This window comes from Paramisgurnus dabryanus, chromosome 23, assembly GCF_030506205.2.
Source record: "Paramisgurnus dabryanus chromosome 23, PD_genome_1.1, whole genome shotgun sequence".
NCBI classification, from domain to species: domain Eukaryota; kingdom Metazoa; phylum Chordata; class Actinopteri; order Cypriniformes; family Cobitidae; genus Paramisgurnus; species Paramisgurnus dabryanus.
The window spans coordinates 8,936,705-8,960,461 of record NC_133359.1 but is presented as its reverse complement, the minus strand read 5'-3'; the positions used below and the strand labels follow the sequence as shown (position 1 = coordinate 8,960,461).

At 36.1% G+C, this 23,757-nt stretch overlaps 1 protein-coding gene across 1 annotated transcript; it reads right to left on the bottom strand.

Moving 5' to 3' along the window:
• Positions 1–425: 425 nt before the first annotated feature.
• man2c1 (mannosidase, alpha, class 2C, member 1) lies at positions 426–16,718 on the bottom strand. The gene is made up of 26 exons (XM_065292067.2): positions 16,491–16,718; positions 16,039–16,164; positions 15,831–15,954; positions 15,575–15,645; positions 15,309–15,486; positions 14,742–14,931; positions 14,539–14,645; positions 14,343–14,453; positions 14,064–14,156; positions 12,083–12,199; positions 11,865–11,960; positions 11,631–11,776; positions 11,415–11,538; positions 7,743–7,864; positions 7,570–7,655; positions 7,299–7,460; positions 7,081–7,163; positions 6,909–7,003; positions 2,858–2,962; positions 2,599–2,752; positions 2,367–2,510; positions 1,988–2,097; positions 1,827–1,906; positions 1,416–1,555; positions 1,221–1,324; positions 426–1,146 (listed from the first exon to the last, which is right to left on the bottom strand). The coding sequence occupies exons 1-26, from the start codon at positions 16,589–16,591 to the stop codon at positions 1,032–1,034; spliced, it is 3,084 nt and encodes a 1,027-aa protein (XP_065148139.1). The 5' UTR covers positions 16,592–16,718; the 3' UTR covers positions 426–1,031.
• Positions 16,719–23,757: the final 7,039 nt, after the last annotated feature.

Genomic DNA, 23,757 nt, shown 5'->3' with positions numbered 1-23,757 from the left:
CGGATTTGAAGTCGAATATTTGGTGATTTAGCGAATTTGTAGTCGAATCTTTGGTGATTTTGCGAATTTGTAGTCGAATCTTTGGTGATTTTGCGAATTTGTAGTCGAATCTTTGGTGATTTAGCCAATTTGTAGTCGAATCTTTGGTGATTTAGCTAATTTTTAGTTGAATCTTTGGTGATTTAGCGGATTTGTAGTCGAATCTTTGGTGATTTAGCCAATTTGTAGTCGAATATTTGGTGATTTAGCTAATTTGTAGTAGAATCTTTGGTGATTTAGCTAATTTGTAGTAGAATCTTTGGGGATTTAGCGAATTTGTAGTCGAATATTTGGTGATTAAGCGAATTTGTAGTTGAATATTTGGTGATTTAGCAAATTTCTGGCGGAATCTTTGGTGTTTAGCAAATTTCTAGCCAAATCTTTGGTGATTTAGCGATTTTCTAGCCGAATCTTTGGTGATTTTGCACATTTCTAGCTGAATCTTAGGTGATTTTGCAAATTTCCAGCTGATTCTTAAAGGATTTTGCATTTGGTAACTATGTCTTGTGAATTTCTTTTAGAAATGGAGGTTTTTGCAGCAAAGACTATTTAGGAAATGACTAAAGTGACATTTTTATTTTAAATAAGGCATTTTAGTTTTTATTGGCATTAAAGTGAAATTACTTAACCTAAACAGAAACATAAAAAATGCTAATTTACAAGAAAACAGACGCACTTAAGATTTTATCTAACCAGTGATTATTTGAAGTGGTCAATAATAAACAGATTTTATTCCTTTTTTTGTTTATTGTAGGAAAGAGTAATTAAATAATTTTCAAGATTATAAATGTGTTTCTAAAAAAATTTGCCACAGATTTGTACAGATTGTAAGATTGGAAACAAGTACCTGCATCAAAGTTTTAAATATTTTAACTTTACCATTACAGTTAGCAATAAAGTAAGATTTTATCTTCATTAACTTCAATGTTTCACATACTGTTACTGAAACTTTACACTTTCAAAATCGTAAAAAAACTGTATTTCACCGTATCTCACTGTAGGATTAAAAGAAGAGATCTGATCTGGAAGGGTTTGAAAGTTAAGGATATTCCAGATTCTGGCTCTAATATAGGAATACTTAAATCGGGTCGCTCCAGGAGATCACAACTGTAAAGAAAAGTTCAGAGTATTAATATTTGGCATTACGGAAAAAGAGCATTAGTTATTCATTTCACACTCACTGCCAGGCCTCTTTCAATGAAAGGGATGTGGACAGGGTCGCAGTCACGCTGCTGCCGTGAGACTCATACAGGCGTACCAGAAGGGCATTTGTCTTTCCTTCCGCCTGCAGGAAAGAAGGAAACCCGGTTGACATACTGGTACCTATGAGTCTGCTAGAAGAGGTCATGGTCAGGATATTTTATGAAGGTGGGTACCTGCTTGATGGTCTCCAGGATGACAGCAGCCGAGCTTACAGAGAACGCACTCCAGGATTCAGAAATGACGCCATTAAACGGGCGGAGTGGGAAGTTGAGGTTGTAGGCGAATTGTATAACCGAAGCATCCTGAAACGTGCCTTTTTAGACACAATAATTGTTAGTCATGCTTGTTTTGTCTGGGAATTCATTTTGGATAGCTTTACATATGTAACCCTGTCTGTGAAATCCAGGTTAAAGTTTCATCAAAGTCAGATTTAGTCTTTGTCATGACCTTACTCAGTCAATAATAAAGAGATCAAGGTTATTTTTCACACAATGTCCTTTACGTTATGTAGTAAATAAATAATAAATAATAAAATGACTTGAGCTGGGTTTACACAGATGGGGTCACGTTTTAGATTTACCCACCTATATGCGGCATCACTGCGTAGGTAAAATTGTGATGCCCCATATCTGCGTTGGCATCCGGAGCTTTCGGTGCCCGCAACCTGACAAGACATAGTGTTTAAAGATCTGTCTGTGCTTGTGTGAGAATGATACTGTTGTTTTTGTGAACTTAAGTAACTTACAAGGATAAGGTCATGATGTTTTGACTGATGGAGTGACCGTATTTACAGTCATTGAGAAGAGCCACGCCAAACCCATGCTCGGACAGATCCGCCCATTTGTGTCCCCACACCTATAAAACCATGAGTTCATGTCTGATGTCACATTCTCCAAAACAACATTAAGCCAGACATAATAAAAGTACAACTTTTCTTAAAAAGACAAAGTTGATCCAATCCCCTTGGTTGTTTTCTTTATTTATTTTTTCATGGGAGACCGCCATAGCTTTTGGAGGTAGGAGTTGTACTTAATCAAATATAAACTTCCTGGTTCCATAAGATTGTAACCAAGTGGACTGATTTGGTTATATAGGACTTTGAATAAACCAGTCATCCATAATACCTCAAAGCGAGCCCAATCCCACGATGTGTTTCTATGCGTAGGCCTTTGCAGGTGTCCAAACTGAATCTCATAGGTAGCATTAGGGCTGCGCACCTGCACGGGAAACTCCACCTTCAGAAACTTGTGTGCTTCTTCCCATTCCACCTAAAAAACAAGATATGGATTACGCTTCAGCAAGCTTCTTGAGAAATCTGTGCCCTAAATATCATAAACATGATTCATCAGCCCTCACCTGCGTGTTGAATTTGATATAGGGGTCGCAAGCATCCAGAACGATCTCTTGTTTAACCGTGCTCTTTTCACTTATTCTTAGCGAGAAGGTGACGCTCCCACGAAGCCCTGAGCTCACCACTTTGGCGGGTTCAATGACCTCAATTACAGGCTTCCTATAAATTAAACCTGAGCTGTGAGGTTTATAACAGCAATTTGGGTTCATATTGGGTTCAAAGCTGGGTTCACACTAAATCAGGATTGGAAATACACAAGCTCACCTTGTCTGAAGGTGGTAGTCCATCACATCCCAAGCATCCCAGTACAGAGGGACATCATCGAACAAAGCAAACTGATTCCCAAAGCAACCTTCTGAAATGGCTTCCCTAAAGGATGTAGGCAGTAAAACAGTGAATAAAACTAACAATTGCTATTGGTAGAACAATAAATAACCAACAAGAGCAAAACTTTTTTAAAGAGTTAATCACGATTGAAAGGATACAGCTTCTTTCAAAAGCTACAAAGTCCACAAGATATAAAGAAATTATCGGAAAATATCATAACTTTAAAAAAGTTATGTGTAATAACGTTTTAGGCCAATACAGAAAGAAGAGAGACTGAAACAGAGAGAATGTAAAGAAAAAAGTAAAACATGCCTGTTATACAGTTTTAAATACATATCATTATAATTTATATATTAAAAAATAAATAAATAATAATAATAATGATTATTATTATTATGTTGGCTTGAGAAAGCCAACATACTGTTGTTGCACTTAAACTTATTATTATTATTATTATTATTATTATTATTCTTTTTCTTCTGAGACTAAAATTTCTAACTCTAACTCGTCCTAGAGCTTTCAAACTACAGCCATCAAACTTTGGACAGACTTTCGGTCTGATCTGACGAGGTGTGCTATATCTTTTCTAACTGATGGGACCTTCCGAATTCCCAAACGGGGCGTTGAAACACCCCAAAATTTTCATTGACTTAACATTGAGACAAACTTTGACGGGTCATAGCTGCGAGTGAGAAACTTGTAGAAACTTGTGGCTTACCACATTTAAGGAGGCTGACAGGCTGTGTAAGAACATACCTCACAATGGGGTGTAAGCTGTACCCCTGGGGTGTAAGAGGCCCCCAAAATTTCCCATTGACTTATAATGGGGCAAGAAACATGCCCATAAAAGGGAATAAAAGCGTCCCAGATGGAATATCTTCACTTTAGAGTGTCTTAGAGACATGGGGGTGGGCTCATTTTACTCAAGCATCCAATCAGTCTCTTAGGATCACCCCAGAGCTATTAAGCCACGCCCCTAGCAACAATTTTGGGTACCCTAGCAACATCTCCCATAGACTACCATTATAGAAAGCCCAGATGGATATCTTTGCACCAGAGTGTCATAGAGACATAGGGGTGGGCTCATTTTACTCAGGCATCCAATCAGTCTCTTAGGATTCTTATTGAGGTATTAAGCCACGCCCCTAGCAACAAAATATGAAGACCCTAGCAACATAATAAACAAAGCCTTATATCTCTGGATCTGAACATCGTAGAGACACAGGGGTTGGACCGTTTTACTTGTGGCTTGAAGTGTAATCATTATGGGATGCCAATTTTCTCCCTAGCAACCAAACTTAGTACCCTAGCAACGGAATAAACAAAGCCTTATATCTCCGCTTCAGAACATCATAGAGACACGGGGGTTGGACCGTTTTACTTGTGGCTTGAAGTGTGATCATTATGGGATGCCAATTTTCTCCCTAGCAACCAAACTTAGTACCCTAGCAACGCAATACATGTTAGCTTCATGCTAGCTTCCTGCTAATCATGCTAGCTTCATGCTAGCTTCATGCTAATCATGCTAGCTTCATGCTAATCATGCTAACTTCATGCTAGCTTCATGCTAATCATGCTAACTTCATGCTAGCTTCATGCTAATCATGCTAACATCATGCTAGCTTCATGCTAATCATGCTAGCATCATGCTAGCTTCATGCTAATCATGCTAGCATCATGCTAGCTTCATGCTAATCATGTTAGCATCATGCTAGCTTCATGCTAACTTCATGCTAATCATGCTAGCTTCATGCTAGCTTCATGCTAATCATGCTAGCATCATGCTAGCTTCATGCTAGCATCATGCTAGCTTCATGCTAATCATGCTAGCATCATGCTAGCTTCATGCTAATCATGCTAGCATCATGCTAGCTTCATGCTAATCATGCTAGCATCATGCTAGCTCCATGCTAATCATGCTAGCATCATGCTAGCTTCATGCTAATCATGCTAGCATCATGCTAGCTTCATGCTAATTATGCTAACTTCATGCTAATCATGCTAGCTTCATGCTAATCATGCTAACTTCATGCTAATCATGCTAGCATCATGCTAGTTTCATGCTAATCATGCTAGCATCATGCTAGCTTCATGTTAATCATGCTAACATCATGCTAGCTTCATGGTAAATCATGCTACCTTCATACTTAAACATACTAACAGCCAGATAGCCTACTAAACTAAACTTATGTCAAACCGTTTTAAACGTTCAGGCTACGCTTTCTCAAGCCAACATAAAGTTTGTCTTCAAACTTTACTATCTAGTTATTATTATTATCTTAATAAATCATTATCATAATAATAAATAAAGAATGGTAATAATAATAATAAATAAAGAATAATAATAATAATAATAAATAAAGAATAAAAATAAATATATATTTTTTAAATAACTGCTGACTTATTTACAATATCATATTTGTAGTATATATTTATATATTAGAGCTGGGCATAGATTATCTATATTAATCTCATACAAAATAAAAGTAATTTTTTGCATAACATATGAGTTTATGCTGTGTGTAATTACTATGTATATATAAATACACACACATTCATGTATGTATTTAAGAAACATTTGTATGTATGTATGTATGTATGTATGTATGTGTGTGTGTTTAAATATACATAATATTTACACACATCACAAACTCATCTATTACTTTTAAATATATACATATTTTTTTTTTGTATTATAACCATGATAATCAATATACCTAATAATCCAAATATGATATCATAAATAATTTAGCAGTTATTTAAAATTTTGCCTTTGGTCATGGTTACAAACTCTCTTTATGCCTTCCCTTCTCTTGTATGATGAGTATAATTTAATGGCAAAAACAAATAAAACATAATAAAAACAAAACAATTAAAACATAATAAACAATATTAAACATGAATTTGACTGATAGTATTGTTTGTTTATATATAAAAAGTCTTATAATTTCTTTAGGCCACAATGATCGTGTTGTGAAAGTCTGACAGCCCTAGTATTAAAGGAATAATAAATTTTCTTTAAAAAAATTAAAATACAGACAATTTACTCACCACAATGTCATCCAAAATGTTGATGTCTTTCTTTGTTCAGTCGAGAAGAAATTATTTTTTTAAGGAAAACATTCCAGGATTTTTCTCATTTTAAATGGACTTTAATGGACCCCAACACTTAACACTTAACTTGAGGCATAAGGGTCTTATCTAGCAAAAGGATTTTTAGCTAACACTTTTAAACCACAACTTCTCGTCTATCTCCGGTCCTGTGACGCGCCAGCGCGACCTCACGTAATTGCGTAGTGACATTGAAAGGTCACGTGCTACATATACGAAACGCACATTTGCGGACCACTTTAAACAATAAACTGACACAAAGATTTATTAATACGTTAATCAGTATAATTCGACATACATCAACGTCGGAATGGTCCTCTTTCTCCACACTTGTAAACACTGGGGCGTAGTTTTGCATACGTCATCCGTGACCTCTTGACATGATGATGTATTGCATGAGGTCGCGAGAAGTTGTGGTTTAAAAGTGCATATTTTTTATTTTTCTTGTCAAAAATGACAATCGTTTCGCTAGATAAGATCCTTATGCCTCGTTTGGGATTGTTTAGAGTCCTTTGAAACTCTGTTGAAAAAAACTTATGTGTTGAGTTAAGTGTTAAGTGTTGGGGTCCATTAATGTCCATTAAAATGAGAAAAATCCTGGATTGTTTCCCTCAAAAAACATAATTTCTTCTCGACTGAACAAAGAAAGACATCAACATTTTGTATGACATGGTGGTGAGTAAATTATCTGGATTTTTTAAAAGAAAATTGACTAATCCTTTAAGGCTAGATTAATAATGGTTAGTAATTGTAAAACAGAATTAGCTCTCCTCCTACTATTTTTCTCTATACAAAGCAAAGCTGCTTTCAATGAAAGTGGTAAACAACACTAGAGGATAATGTGCATTTTGTTCAAAGGCCTTCCATTATGATTCACCTGTTTGTGTCCACTAAAAGCAGTGATATCAAACGACCCGCTTGGTCGATCACAGCCTTCAAAAGGTCATTCTCCATGTGAATGGTCCCATCGTCCTGAAACACAAAGCGTTCACTTATTCACATGAAAGTCTGTGGGATCAACCAAAAACTAAATTATGGGTATAAAGTACCATTGTTGTGACAGAAACAAAAGGGGAAGGCCAGACTGTATCTGTGACCGGACAAAAACCCACACTAGGAGCTCGCACCAAGGCTGCGGAGACAAACAAGGACTATAATGCACGAATTACTGTGCTTTAATAAAACCTTTCCATAAAATGCGATATAAGTGGGAGATGTCCTCGTGGTAAGGTCATCTGCACAATGCTGTCTTGTTTCAATGGAGTACCTAATCTTGTTTGGGATTCTTCCCCAGGTAGTGATATAACTTCGGTCCTCTCCCAGGGCAAAGTATTTAACACAGCAATGTTTGACCCTGTGCTGTGGATAGGACTGGATAGCAGTGATTTACAGGCTGCCAGGAGAAGTTCGGACCCTGTCGTGCGTATCTCTGTAAGGATAAGATAAAGTCAAGCAGTCTCTTACTCATAAAACATCTGTATAAAACTGATAGGAGACAGTATATACATATATAAAACACATAAAAGCTCAAGGTTTACCATCATAGTATTTTAATGCATCTTTAACAACCAACTCAATACAGCTTCCAGGAATCACATCATGAAACTGGTTGAGTAGAAGCAGTCTGTAATAATATAAAAATAACATCCAGATTAATTAAGAATTCAAGCTATGCTGGTATCATAAAGATGTCTCATGCTTGAATACATGCCTCCACAGTTCTTGAAGAGTGCTTGATGGGTATGTGAAGCTTTTACTCCTACACAAGGCCAGACAGCTCCCCACCTCTACATCATGGAGAAGAGCTTCACAATGGCGATTTCCCAATTTTATCTACAGCACATACAAATAATAAGGCAAAGCTCCATCTCCTTAATACAGTACATATCTATCTTGATTCAGTGCGTGCACTTCATCTTTGTACAGCACGTTGTGAATGTGTTAGCATTTAGCCTAGCCCCATTCATTCCTTAGGATCCAAACAGGGATGAATTTAGAAGCCACCAGACACTTCCATGTTTTCCCTATTTAAAGACTGTTACATGAGTAGTTACACAAGTAAGTATGGTGGCACAAAATAAAACGTGGTGATTTTTTTAAGCGGATAAAAAATGACAACTATATTGTATGGCGGAAGAGCACTTAGTTTGCAGCACTTCGACCTCAGGCGCAGTAATATTGATGGAAGTTTGAGTGAGAGGGGGAGTAGTCAGGGGTGATGATGTTACTGCGCGCCGAGGTCGAAGTGCTGCAAACTAAGTGCTCTGCCACCATACAATATAGTTCTCATTTTTTATCCACTAAAAAAGGAAATCATGGAAGTGTTCGGTGGCTTCTAAATTCATCCCTGTTTGGATCCTAAGGAATGAATGGGGCTAGGCTTAAATCTAACAAATTCACGACACACTGTACAAAGATTAAGTGCACTCATTGAAAAAAATAGGTAAGTATAAATACGTCTAAGTTGCAGTAAGTACATAGTAAAGTATTGAGAAACTGTGTTGTTTTCCTTAAAGATCATATATGAAAAGTAACATAAAAAAGGGTTAACCTTCAAAAGAAAGTTACCTTAAAATTTTGAGTTCATTCAACTTAAAATATTAGTTGATTCAAAAAAGTTGTTGTGTTATTTAAAGTTGAATTACCTCAAAAAAAAATTTTTTGTTGAACCAACTTTTTTTAGTGTAGTAAAGAAATTTCCCTCAACCCAAAGTAATGTTGAGATTAAAGGAATGGTTCTCCCAAAAATGATCATTTTCTAAATTTATTTTACCCTCATGTCATCCCAGATGTATACTGACTTCCTTTCTTCAGTTAAACACAAATATTTGATTACATTTATGACGCAGACCCCACAAAAGAAAGTGTTTGCTTTGTTATCAACGTAATCTTTTCCCAATGTAAGTTCTCCAACTTTAAACCCATCTTCTCCGTCTTACTTTAAGAAATTGAAAATTACTTGAATGTAATTTCAGTATCTACTAATAATAAAGCTACACACACCTAAAGGATTATTAGGAACATCTGTTGAATTTCTCATTAATGCAATGTTGTAATGGTGTGGGGGATGTTTTCTTGGCACACTTTAGGCCCCTTAGTGCCAATTGGGGATCTTTTAAATGCCACAGCCTACCTGAGCATTGTTTCTGACCATTTCCATCTCTTTATGACCACCATGTACCCATCCTCTGATGGCTACTTCCAGCAGGATAATGCACCATGTCACAAAGCTCGAATCATTTCAAATTGGTTTCTTGAACATGACAATGAGTTCATGTGCTAAAATGGCCCCCACAGTCACCAGATCTCAACACAATAGAGCATCTTTGGGATGTGGTGGAACGGGTGCTTCGTGCCCTGGATGTGCAACCCACAAATCTCCATCAACTGCAAGATGCTATCCTATCAATATGGGCCAACATTTCTAAAGAATGCTTTCAGCACCTTGTTGAATCAATGCCACATAGAATTAAGGCAGTTCTGAAGGCGAAAGGGGGTCAAACACAGTATAAGTATGGTGTTCCTAATAATCCTTTAGGTGAGTGTATAAAGAATTTTAGGATTTTGATCTTTTCATCTGATCATGTCCAGGTGATGGCCCTTCTTTTTTTATTTATTATTAAGTGTGCTTGAAAAAAGCACACTTATTGTTCTTCATAAGTTTTCTTATTATTATTCCACACTAATTTTTGGCCAGCTCCTCCTGCAACTAGGGTGTTGCTTGAGGACATGATGTCACGGATCCATGTCGTTCTTTTGCCATATTGGATTAAACAGAAAACCAAAAAAAAAAAAGATTCACAGGTCACAATTTTGTCTGAGCTTCACGAAACTGGACATACATGAGCCTAACAAAAATTATTAAGGATTTTAGATTTTCGGAAGTGTTGGCCTGTCAAAACAGGAAGTCCTTCAAATCTCAGGAAAGCTTTCACGTATTGAAACCAAACTTTGTACATGAACTTGGGTCTCCAATCTGAGGATGCACAAAATAAAAGAACTAAATCGGCGGCACCTGAGCAAGCACACTTTTGCAGTTCATCCGGAATGCATTTTCTAGTTTTTATAATGTATTTTTTTTATTTCTTGTATTATGTCTTCTTGTTTATGTGGTTGTGACAATGATGTATGTTTATTATTCTGTATGTTCTGTACGTACTTTGCAATAAAATAAATGAAGAATATTTTAAACCTATTTAGCTTAAAAACAAAATAAACATCCATTAGAACTAATAACAAATATGGTGGCACATCGATAACTTCAAATCTCATTGGTTCTTGCGTGTCTCATGATGAATAATCATATGACAACTAATGGCATTTAAAGTTTTAAGAGACAACCAATCAGATTTAAAGTTTGAAACATATTTGATTGTACCGCTAATGTGTTTATTTTGTGTGCCATTTTGCCAAACATGCAAAAAATATATTTTTCTCTTATATATTGTAGCTTAAGCATGTTCTACATGTGGACATTCGACAGCATTGTTATATAAAGATATTTGCTTGTGTTTAGCTGATGAAAGGATGTCGTATACATCTGGCATGGCATGAGGAAAAAATTTGATATTTTGACATTTTTAAATCCCCTTGGAGAAAATGACTGCGGAAAAACTTCCAGAAACAAGGGCGGATTTCTGGACCATTTTTTTATTGTAAAAACCGCAAGGGAACATTTCCTCACTGTTTTGGCATTGTGATGACATCATTCCTTTTTTAATTAAAGTACAAAATATCTTACAAGATCTATTTAAGCTGCCATTTTGTTTCTCTTTGGAATTGCATCTGCTATCTATTGGAGTGGAGACAATGTTCATCTCTCTTACTAAACACCTGTATTTTAATTTGTTTATTTGACAAAAAAATGTATATTGTATCTGTGGTCATCCCCTCAGGTACCTTACCTGTATTTTAATTTTTGTTTATTTGACAAAAAAAATGTATATTGTATCTGTGGTCATCCCCTCAGGTACCTCATTTTGAAATGTGGACATCTCATGTATCTGCATTACTTTCTTTTCAGAAACTTACTTATGATGTACACCTCTGTGGTACTATGTTAATAACCTATCCCAATATCTATCTATCTATTTATCTATTTATCTATCTATCTATCTATCTATCTATCTATCTACCTATCTATCTATCTACCTATCTATCTATCTATCTATCTATCTATCTATCTATCTATCTATCTATCTATCTATCTATCTAGAAGAGTGTGCCATTATAGTGCATGGTGCCCAAAATCTTTACTAACATAAGTGGACTTTAGGTAAAAAAATCTATTGCTTCAAAAGTATACAATAGTTTATAGATTCAAAAGTATGCATAATATTACATAAACAATGCATGTAAGGTTTAAAAAACTTTTTTCTTTCACCTTTGCTTGTGTGGTATAAGTGCCATTGTGTAGTTCAAGGAAAAGCTCGCCAACCCAGGTACACAAAAGTGCTGAGTCCGACTCTAGCTGAGAGAACAGGACACTAGGAGTGGACATCTGAACCCTGATGACAGATCACAATCATCAAATAAAAGTAAACTAGGAACAAGGAAATGAGTGTGTTTGTGTTATATCCTCATATACAAGGAAACTGACTTTGGAAGGCCATCTGTATCCCGGACGCGCTGCATGCGGTCGAGCATCAGCTGTGTGGGGCCGCCACCTCCATCCCCGAATCCAAACAATAATGCGCTGTGATTGGCTCGGCCCTTGTCTTTGTTGTTTTTCACTGTATTAATCAGCTGTGTTGAGTCAAAGAGGAGACAGATACAGTAAGAGAGTGTTCCAGACGAAGTTCTCGAATAATACGTCACACGATGACACACTTACATCCTCTACGGTACCATTCATCCCATAGGAGTTACCAGGAGGAAAGTGAGTGAGAACTTGCGTGCCATCAATGCCTTCCCAAAAGAATGTGTTGTGCTGGTGAAGAGAGAGATTTTTAAAATATAAATTATAAAATATAATATTATATAACTATATAATATTATTATAATATAATATTAAAATAATAAAATAATTATGTGGTTAAGGTCGGAACGTACCGGAAATGTGTTCACAAGGTTCCAGCTCAGCTTTTGAGTAAGAAACCGTGAGATCCCGCAACCTCTCATGATCTGAGGAAGCTGTGCCGAGTAACCAAATGTGTCTGGTAACCAAAACTGTTGGAGATAATATGGTAAACAATAGGTTAATAGATGCAATGCGTGTCTAGTTTGTTAGGTTTTTTTATAGCTTGTTTGGACAACACAAAGGAAGATATTTTGAGCAATTGTTGTCACCAAACAATTTCTGAGCACCATTAAAGTATTTATTTCCTACTGTGGAAGTCAATGGTGCTTCTGTTTCCTGCTTGATTATAAATATTTTCTTTTGTGTTCAGCAGTACATAGAAATGTGTAACAATTTAAAGGTGAGTAAATGATTGTTATGATCCCTAATGTATCCCTCCGCAACTTCTTGTTTTAAAATGAGATGCAATTTCATGTGGTTTTTGGGGAACCTCTAAAATTACATTTTTTTTTTTTTGCAGATTTTGAATGTGGTTCCCTAAACCATTTTTAAAGGGACATTTCACTTTTTTGAAAATAGGCTCATTTTCCAGCTCCCCTAGAGTTAAACACTTGATTTTTACTGTTTTTGAATCCATTCAGCTGATCTCCGGGTCTGGTGCTAGCACTTTTAGCATAGCTTAGCATAATCCATTGAATCTGATTAGACCATTAGCATTGCGCTAAAAATTATCAAAGAGTTTCAATATTTTTCCTATTTAAAACTTGACTCTTCTGTAGTTACATTGTGTACTAAGACCGACTGAAAATTAAAAGTTGTGATTTTCTAGGCAGATATGGTTAGGAACTATACTCTCATTCTGGCGTAATAATCAAGGACTTTGCTGCTGTAACATGACTGCAGCAGGAGTAGTGATATTACGAACTGCCCATAAATATTCAACAAGGTTACTTTCAGTGGCAGGGGACTATTTTCAGGCAGTGCATAATATCACTACGCCTGCTGCAGCCATGTTACATCAGCAAAGTCCTTGATAATTACGCCGGAATGAGAGTATAGTTCCTAGCGATATCTGCCTAGAAAAATCACAACTTTTAATTTTCTGTCGGTCTTAGTAACTACAGAAGAGTCAAGTTTTAAATAGGAAAATATCGAAACTCTTTGGTCATTTTTTAGTGCGATGCTAATGGTCTAATCAGATTCAATGGATTGTGCTAAGCTATGCTAAAAGTGGTAGCGCCAGACCCGGAGATCGGCTGAATGGATTTCAAAACGGTAAAAATTAAATGTTTAACTCTAGGGGAGCAGGAAAATGAGCATATTTTCAAAAAAAGTGTAGTGTCCCTTTAATTGCTACGGTGTTAATAAATCCATAAATAAATTATGAATTAACTAGGTTATAATTTAATTTGATTACGTTCATCATCACATTTGTTTAAGATTACAATGTAAAGTATGAGTATCTGTACCATCCTACATTCTTTCAAATATTTTCCTTAATAAAGATTCTGCTGATGGTGCTGTAATGTGTTTTGGTTTGGTCTCTCTCTCTCTCTGCTCATTTGTGGGTTGTTGTTGTTTTGCTCTTGATTTCAGGGAGGGAAGATATGACTTGTTTATCTCTCTAATCGTTTAGTATCTAGGTAAATAATGCATTTATATGTTGATAGTTCAGTCCATTCAAACAGCAGATTGACTGTGTCTATGAGATATCCTGTATTACACTTAGCAATGCATGGCATTTTAGCAATGCCAAAGGTGCGTTAAACAGCTTTAATGAACAATAATAAATCATTTTGAATAAAAGTCTGTGCCTAATGCATACATGTAAATCTCAATCAGCAGTGACACTATAGCAATAAAGCAAGCAAAGGTTGTCTAATGTAGATGAGTACTGTATCAAGAACTGCATTCATTCATATTTTTGTAACAGTTAAGTCACCTTACTTAAAAAACAAAAACAAAGCACTTCTGGGAATTTATAAAAAAATTATTTAAAAACAATGGTTTTACCTCTTTGCAGTATTCTCCAAATTCTTCCTTGAAGAAGTTCTGGCCATGGAGAAACTGCCTGACCATTGATTCCCCAGATGGCAAATTTCCATCCTAAGATGGTAGACCAAATGGATTTTTTTGGCAACAGCACATACTTGTAAATGAAGACTACTACATAATGCATGAAATAAGCTAAAGGGATACTCCAGCCAATATACAAAGTAATGTTTCGATTAACATCACAGTGCATGTCATTCTTAGAAAAACAGAATGAAGTAATATTAAATTCAGTCATACCATCTCCACCCATGTGCCTCCAACTGGGATAAATCTTCCTTTTCCTATAAACTTCTTCATCTCTGTGAACAAATCGGGGTACCAACTTTTCACCCAATGAAACTGCTGTGCCTGCACACACAAACACACACACACACAAATATACAAAATGCATCATGTAATTAAAATTAATCTGTAACAAAGCTTTAAAACATACCTGTGAGCAGGTGAAGACAAACTCTGGGTTCTTCTCCATCAGTCTGATCACAGTCACCCAGCTGCGACTACATTTCCTGATGGTTTCTTCATACGGCCACAGCCATGCTGAGAATGAGATCCAACACGTTCAACCAACCTATAGTCTGAACAAGATCCTATATTCACACAATGTAAATAATGTTAATAATTATATAATCTTACCCGTGTCAATATGACAGTGACCCATGGCATGAATCATATGTTGGCTTTCTCCATTTTTCTGCGAGAAAAACTTCTCTGATAGGCTCCGGACAGAGGGAAATGAATCAGGATTGGCTGGGTCGCACAGATTCACCATCTCATTGACCGTATATAAGGCCTGGTATCCACGCTGCTCTTCTTCCCCTAGTACCTATGTAAAAATATAAAGGTAATTGGTTTGCTTAATAAGGCACTCAGTGTAGAATGAGGATTCATTAGACATCAATAAAGTCAACATAAATACATTTTGCAAGATGGAGCAGATGGACCTCAAAGTTTGTGCACTTATGAACTGTGCATATTTTTATTTTTACATGCATTTGGTTAATGCATTATGATTTATGCAGTTCGTAGATGCTTTTACCAAAAAATAGACTTGCAGTGCATTCAACCCATACATATTTTTTATCTACAAATTGAACTCATGACCGTAGCACTGCTAATGCAGTGATCCAAGGGCACTAAGATAAAGAATGTGTATTAGGAAAGAAAACAAAGAGTCTTCATGCGATTATTAAACGCAAATACCTTGACAATATCCACAAGCATCTCAAAGTCTGTGAGAAGCTCCCTGACGTCCCGATTCAAAACGACGAGCTCCGCCTTCTGCAGGGTGAACTTCCTGTTTGGGTCTGGGGGTGCGATCTGAGAGCCTTGTCCGGCTCCAAACAGTCCATTACATGCCAGCTCAACATAGAGAGTGATGCTGTAATATGACAATAACATTGGGAATGGGAATTGAATTCATGTCAGAATTCCAATAAATTAAAAATCACTAATAGATTTACACAAACCTGTGAGGTTCAGTGTCCGTCAAACTCTCAGTCAGAATATAACACGTCTTCTCACCTTCATTGGTCAAACCCTGCAAAATTAAAGTAGAGAGGCCATTGGATTATTCCTAGCCCACCTCTTGCCCCAGCACCACCTGCCTAGATCTGCTTCATGGGAATTTACATATTGTGGTGAATGTGGATGTAACCCCCATGTCACGTGGACATCTATACCAGGTATACCTGTGTCTAAGTAAACATTCCTGGCTCTTCTCACCTGGACGGCTCGATGATCCCGCCACACCATTCCCTCTCCATCACTCTCCCATCTCAAGTGTACCTCCTTCCCTCTCCACTCATCTGGGATCTTCAGGCTCACTCTGAACCAGCATGTCCACCATCTGTGAAACATAAGCAAGCGATGGATCACTCTCATCTATGGTGTACAGTTTGTAAACACATTTGTATATGATTTAAAAACGTACGTGGGTCCGAATGCGTCACCAACTTTACAGGGTACATAGGTTTGCTGAATAGCCTCAGAGTATGGGATGCGTTTCTCAGACTTAAACACAGATATGGACTCAAGTGGACGAGTTTCTCCAAACAACCTGCAGAGTATGAGAGCCTGTTTACATCACGACTCATGTCAAGCCATCATCATAAATAAACAAGGTCAATGATCTTAAATTGTATCAGTATGCATGCAATAAAAGCTTATTTCAGTACACATATGTGACCAGTCTGTGAAAACCCACTTAAAATATTTTTTGTTGTGATTTAGCATTGATTTTACAGACATATATTTACACATCATTTTAACAAATAGGCTATAAAAGTTAGAAGGTCTATTGTAATTTAATGCATTTGCATTCAAACGTGTGCATGCTGCATTACACACAAACATTATAGCACAACTAAGTTCACAGTGCTTTACCTTCCTCTGAGATTGCAGTCTGTGAAATATATATCAGAAATGAATTTATCGGCTCGCTCCAGTAGAGTTCGTCTGTTCTTCAGCACTGGCAGATGATACATGACTCAAACGTGAAGTTAAACACCTTTACGTTTGGTGAAATGAACTAAAAGAGGAGTTATTGACAGTCTGGTCCCTGTGAATTAATCGATATGCACGTGAATCTTGAACCCGGAAGAAGAAAAGCCGCTTAATAATCAACTGTGCGGTGTCAATGTTTGTGTGATACGCTTTATAAACACAAGAGGGCGCTATTACACTATTAATATTTTACACCTGCTTATTTCACTAGCAGGGTTTCCTAAACGTGGGTTTCGTGACCCCCTGGTGGTGGTTAATGAAAAACAATCATTTAAAAAATGAATAGCAAAAATCTAAATGTTTATTTGATGTTTTATTTGTTTAATATGCATGTCATGAGACCATTACACAACATTATATTATATCAGAAAACTTAGAACAGATACGGTTTATCTACCAATAAAAAATTACCATATAATAAACAGATAATAATAATATCTGTAAAACACTACTGATAAAAGCTTTAAAACGGATGAAAAATACATCATTTTTGAAGTTTAACATGCAAATGTTTACATGCTATTAAGTTATTTAAAGATTTACTTAAAAAATCAGGGGTACTTAATGAATTTATTGTTAAGTTTATTTGTTATTTGGATGTAAGATGCTTTTTACACACTAAATAAAATGTGCAGCATAAGAATTTTGTATTACTTTAACTCTTATTTTACAATCCATTCTGTAGTTTTTACAGTATCATTAGGACATTAGCTTATTCTAATTATTTGTAGCCTATTAGATTTTTTATTAATAACTTAGTGCAATTACTTATTATTTAGCAAACCATCCTTTAATTGAGCATTGCACTGTAAACCGAGTATTTGTATTGACTGTGTCTAATATTTGTCTGGATCCACATAGCTAGTAAGAAATTACATTAAACTTAAAATAACTTTAGAAGTTTATGTCAATTTGGCTGATATCGTGTGCTTTCCACTTCACTTTTAGACACGCACTCGCAAACTTCCTACTGGGACAGAGGAATGTTGAAATGCATTCCACTTCGTCAAGTGGATGAGGAAAGTTCGTTCCCTCGATTTTGACAGAGGGCGCGAGTGTCTGCTTCCCATAGATGACGTTTTCCTGACACCTCTTGTTCCACTGATGTTCATAAAATGCATCGTTTTAAAACTCATTTAACTTTTCATATAATTTATATATTTTACACATTGCCATTATTAAAATAAAAGTGAAAAGAACATAGAGCTCAATATATTGGTATTCAATAATATGCTATCGATAACTTTTTGTTTTGTTTTTATTTCATATATTATAAACGAACACACAACATTTTCAGTACAAAGTGTTTCTGGGTGCTCAAACGTTTGGATACCTTACAGATATAACATATAATCAATTTGATCTCCGATATAAAGGCAAAAACATCGCGACCGCAAGCAGCAAGCGTTCGACTTGACAGCCGTGTCCTCTTCCGCGGCGCCTGCAACGGTTTTTGCTTGAGAGTATACAGCTATGGTCAAGTCTCGCGAGATGTTGGGTTTAGTGGGTAGAATTAGCCTAAAAAACAACGTTTCTGACTAGAAATTATACAACTACGTACACAAATATATTGTACGCTGTCATTGAGTGCTTTTAAATGTGCCTTTAAATAAAATGTATTATTATTATTATATTATTAAATCCCGTGAAATCTTGGCTTTAGGTTTATGCTTGGGGTTAGGATCAGGGTGAAACAGCGCTAATCTGGCGAGATTTCACAAGATGTTCAGCACCGGATGAAATCAAACACACCTGCGACGTTTGCACTTTCTTAATTTATCCCTAAGTGGTCAATGGCTTACTGTTCCATTAAAACCCATTTCTAGTTTTTTTTTTCGTTTTTTTTTTATTTAAATTGTTTTATTGCAGAACTTATAAGTAAGTACACATCAAATCAGGGAAACATTTGAGTCAAGTTCACTATAAAGTGCCTTTTGCTGTCCTCATCAGAATCACTATGAATATAATCCAAAATAATGAAATTCTGATGTTTTATCATAAATGGCCAAACATTCACATACACAATACAAGTACAATGATAAGTTTCTTGAAATAGCCTGTTTTTCTCATATTATACAATTTTCTTTGATTGGATGTATGCGATTTTGGCCTGTCCCAAACACTGCTCAGCTAATTTTAGTGAGTGTAAAAAGTGAATAAATGAAAAAATTCAAAACCTTTTTGATTTTTCTAATTGTCCTCAACAAGTTATTTAATAAAATAAGTCATTTTTATAATTTATATTCAATATTCTTAATAATATTAAGCATTTTGCAAGTGTCCCTGTAATTGCTATCCACCCTGTCATTGTGAAATATTAATTAACATAAAAGTTAGCAGAAAATCTAAATATGTCTTTAAACAGTGCATAGTCAATGGCTAACTGCAGCTACATCATGTGTCCTTCAAATGCTAACTTTAGCTAAAAATGTCCACCCTGTAATGAAAATTTCTGAATTTGCATGACACGGTGGACATATTTTATAGGTTTGTTTGTAGTGCCTGCTTGCAGTTAATTTATAAAAAGTGCTGGAGCTTAACCAATATGCATTTCTAACAGCCTTAGGTCCCCTTAATACAAATCATATGAAGTAAAATGTAAATTTTGCAGTGTCAAAGGCACTTCATAGTGATATTGATCCATTTACAACTAAATTTGGAGTGTAACCAGCCCTCATTTGACTGCAGCATAATTAAATTCAGCTATTTGTCCACTAGAGGTCATACAATATTAAATATTAGTACAATATTTAAAATGTATAAGCTGAGCTTTGCATCTTTCAAAACACACACAAAAAAATAACTCATTTAAAACTAGATCTTTATTCGCTTTATCGAGACAGTTTAATGACTACACAATGAATTCCACAAGACCAAATTAATATGTTAGACGCTAAATAATAAAGAAAAATTAAACAATTGAAAATTACAACAACAAAAAAAACTCAATCCAGTGTCAACTTTTCAGTGTTCAAGACAAAAATGTACAGACATGTGCACAACTAACAAACAAAATAAATCAGATTCTATTTACTTTCTATTTCTATCTAAATTAAATTTCTATTTTAATTTTAAAAAGCCTATTATTTCAAGATTAAATGAATGTTTAGGTGTAAGTTAATGTGGAATGCTGTGATCAGACCTTTTAAACATCTACCGTAGTAGTCGTACATAGCGCTAGCAACATAAAAGTCCTGGGTTTGATTTCTAGAGAACACACAAACCATTATAATGTATACTTTGAATGCATACTGTACAGTATAAGTCATATATGATAAAAGTGTATCTGCCGAATGCATACAGTTCACGTATATGTAAGAATATGAGAATCTGTGCCGTTATCTGCTACAAAACAGATTTTACTGAGATCTCCACAGTCAGACCACAATAATTTTTTTTATTTCTATTACCTTTTATCTTACATATTCAATAACCCTGCTAATCTTCCCTGCAGTCAAATACACAAAAAACAGCTCATCAAGTATTTACGATCACTTTAAAATGACCAGCATTGAGCGTTTAATATTCATAATCTCTCAAATCTATGAATTTGTATATGCAGTGCAAACGTCATTCAGTAGTATGCTAAATTCACAGTAGCAGTCTGAGCATTGCTTGTATCTGTATGTGCATGGGCGTTCAGTCTCATGATTGGTCAGGCAATGTGGGGTTAAAGGTCAACCTACACGCAGGCTGGAAAACAACAGGCCGGTTCTGTGGCCCGGTCAGTGGGAACCAAGATGGGATCCTTTCATTACTCTAATGGTCCGCATGATAGTAAATACAGGGTAGGGATTGGGTAACTACTCATCTGGGGCTGCCACATATCCACGCTGAACCATAATGCTCGCCTTCTCCCACCACATCTACCCAACGCTGCAAAAGAAGATGTCATACGGCAAAGGATGGCCACCTAGCCGCGTCCACTGTCTTGTGCAAACCAAAATGACTTGCATGTTTGCAAAGGACTGGGTTCAAAGTCGCAGATGATCACTGTTGTGGTAGAAGCAGCATGTTATACGAAAGCAATATATTTTTACTGTTTTCTCTTTCGGCGTCGTCTTAGGTTTGCGGGTACTGTTGGAGTAGACTGTGGTTGAAGAAGAACAGACATCAGTGGTAAAATTGCTGCTAAAACTCCATACACACTTCAGTCAAGTGATCTAAATATTTCATGCATACAACCAAAAAGTTTCTAAGTCACCACATCCTTTAGCCAAGGAAGGACAGATTACGGGAAAATGTATGTGCTTTTTTATAAAGGGATCGGCTTCGTGTGAATGTTCAGTAAGCTGGTGCTTGGGTTTGGTTAAACTTTGGATGCGTTTTCTTCTTTCTCAGCCGGCTTGTATCCATTGCCTGTCTCTTTCTGCCCATCGTCTTTAGATCTAAAGAAAATAATAGACTTGTGAATTGACTCATGCTATTTGTGGGATGAAACCAAACAATCTGTGAAGACTGTCTTGGTAATTTTAACCTTATTCTGTCTCTATGTCTCACAGTGCCATACATGTATAGCTAAGTAGCTAGTTTAAATTTTGATCTTAATACTCATTATTCTTTGGGTTTGGGCATATGATGACAGCCTGGCAGTTGTGTCTGAAATAATTCATTACATTGTCTTAAGCAAGACCTTAATTTTAAGTATTTTGGAGTAAACTTACCTTTTCTTCAGAATACACAAGGCTAATATAACAATCAGTGTGACTCCAAGCAAAGAGATCAGTGTTATTGTGACCACAGCACCTGTAAACAAATTCACAATGTATTCATTTTCTAACATATCATTTTATGTGTTTACAATCATTTTTATAACTTTGTAACAAACGCACCCCACTGACATCATGCACAAACATATGCGGCTATGATTTCCGTCTGTGTTGACAAAACCCAGTGATGTCACATGAAGCAAATACACACGTGTGACGGGTGCAGTGGTTTAAAGTAAACCTGTGTTTCAGGCACCATTAGCATATACTACAATTAGATCTTAGATATGTCAATAATAAAGCCCCTCAAGTCATGCAAAATGCACAAAAATGCCCCCCATGCTAAGTCTTATGTCAACAGCAATTATGTTGTGGCCGAGCGGTGACGCGTGACCCCACGCTTTAGCCACACGTCACTGGCTGACCACAATCTTATCACAAACACGTCACGTCTGTTAGCCAGAGGTGAGGAAGCGTCTGACATCACAAACACATGCGGATGCACAAACTGTGGATAACATACCCAAGGTCATCCAAGAAAAGACCTCTATGTTTAAAGAGAAGAAGAACAAGAAAAGTTATTTAAAGTAAAGGAAAGCCAAATGTTCTGATTGTAACATAATTATCGTACAATACTTGTCTATTAAGCTGTATGAGAATTAAAGGATTAGTCAATTTTCTTTAAAAAATCCAGTTAATTTACTCAACACCATGTCATCCAAAATGTTGATGTCTTTCTTTGTTCAGTCGAGAAGAAATTATGTTTTTTGAGGAAAACATTCCAGGATTTTTCTCATTTTAATGGACTTTAATGGACCCCAACACTTAACAGTTTTAATGCAGTTTAAAATTGCAGTTTCTTTAAACGATGTGCACTTTTAAACCACAACTTCAATGCCTCGTTTGAGATCGTTTAGACTCCTTTGAAACTGCAATTTTTAAACTGCATTAAAACTGTTAAGTGTTGGGGTCCATTAAAGTCCATTAAAATGAGAAAAATCCTGGAATGTTTCCTCAAAAAACATAATTTCTTCTCAACTGAACAAAAAAAGACATCAACATTTTGGACGACATGGTGGTGAGTAAATTATCTGGATTTATTCTTTAAGAAAATGGACTAATCCCTTAAAGATGCAATCTGTAACTTAAACTTTATTTGGATGAAAATATCCTAAAATTGTCTCCATACTTTATCCTGATTCAAAAAGGTAAGCTTATAATAATCATTTATAATTTTGCTGGGAAGGTATAGTATGTAAAGTGACATGCAATTATATGTTATAAACAAAGATGGCGATAGAGAGGGCAAAAGTCACAGATTACAGCTTTAATGTGATTCAAAATAAAAATGACCTGTTTCCAAAATGTGACCGAATTATATGGAGTTCCCATTTATCGGTCGCTAAAACATTACGTTATATATCAGTGGTTCTCAAACTGGGCGCCGTGTCCAAGAATGTGCCAGGGGGGCTCAGTTTTATGACATCGCACGGTGAAAAAGTTTGACAACCACTGATATACAATATAAATATGGGCAGTGTGAATAAAATTTGGATGTACATCCACCATGTTGATACATCACGTGACTTACACCGTCAACAAGTGAGCTGTTTACTTTTTAAACAAGCCCAATTTAACACAATGAACAACTGTTTTCCTATTTTTATTTATTTTTTTTATTTACCCTTTATTTTACCAGGTGATGTCCCATTGAGATATTCAAATCTCTTTTGCAAGGGAGCCCTGGAGAAATGTGTTTACATTTGAATAGAGCCGATTTAACCCTTTCTGACATTTTTAAATATGATGATGCTTCTCCTTCTTTATTGTGTGACTCCTCTCCAGGGGCTCACGGGCTCATCGAAAGCAGCTATTGATCGAATACATCTAATTTTGAATACACTTGCCAGAAGTAGTAAGTATTCTGAGTACTTTTCGCTTACTGTTTTCTGAATACTAGGAATTTGATAATACCTTTTGCCTACTATATAGTATGAAAGTAGGCGATGATCTTAAGAAATGGTGGCAATGGCTGTTTTTCAATTCCAAGAACGCAAAGAACGGACTTGCGTTCTCATGGAGATCGGTCTTGCCAGGCGACCTTGGAAGAATGAACTCAGAAGGTCGCGAGAACACAGAACGCACTTGTGAGAATTGAGATGTGTTCGATCTCCCTGTTGGTCACCTGACCTCCACATTGTTTTGTCGCATTGACTTTTGGGGCGTAACGTGATTTCAGCGCGCAAGTCTGCACTCGATGCATCCTCGATATCAAGAACACATCCGGGTAGTTTCATGCGTCCTCTGTACTTGCGTTCTTGAGAATTGGATTTGAACTTCGACGGTTAATGATGACGTAGAGTGAGAAAATGAGGACGCAAGATTGGTGAAGAACGCATATTGATAAACAGCCCTTGTGTAAAAAAAAATATGTAAAA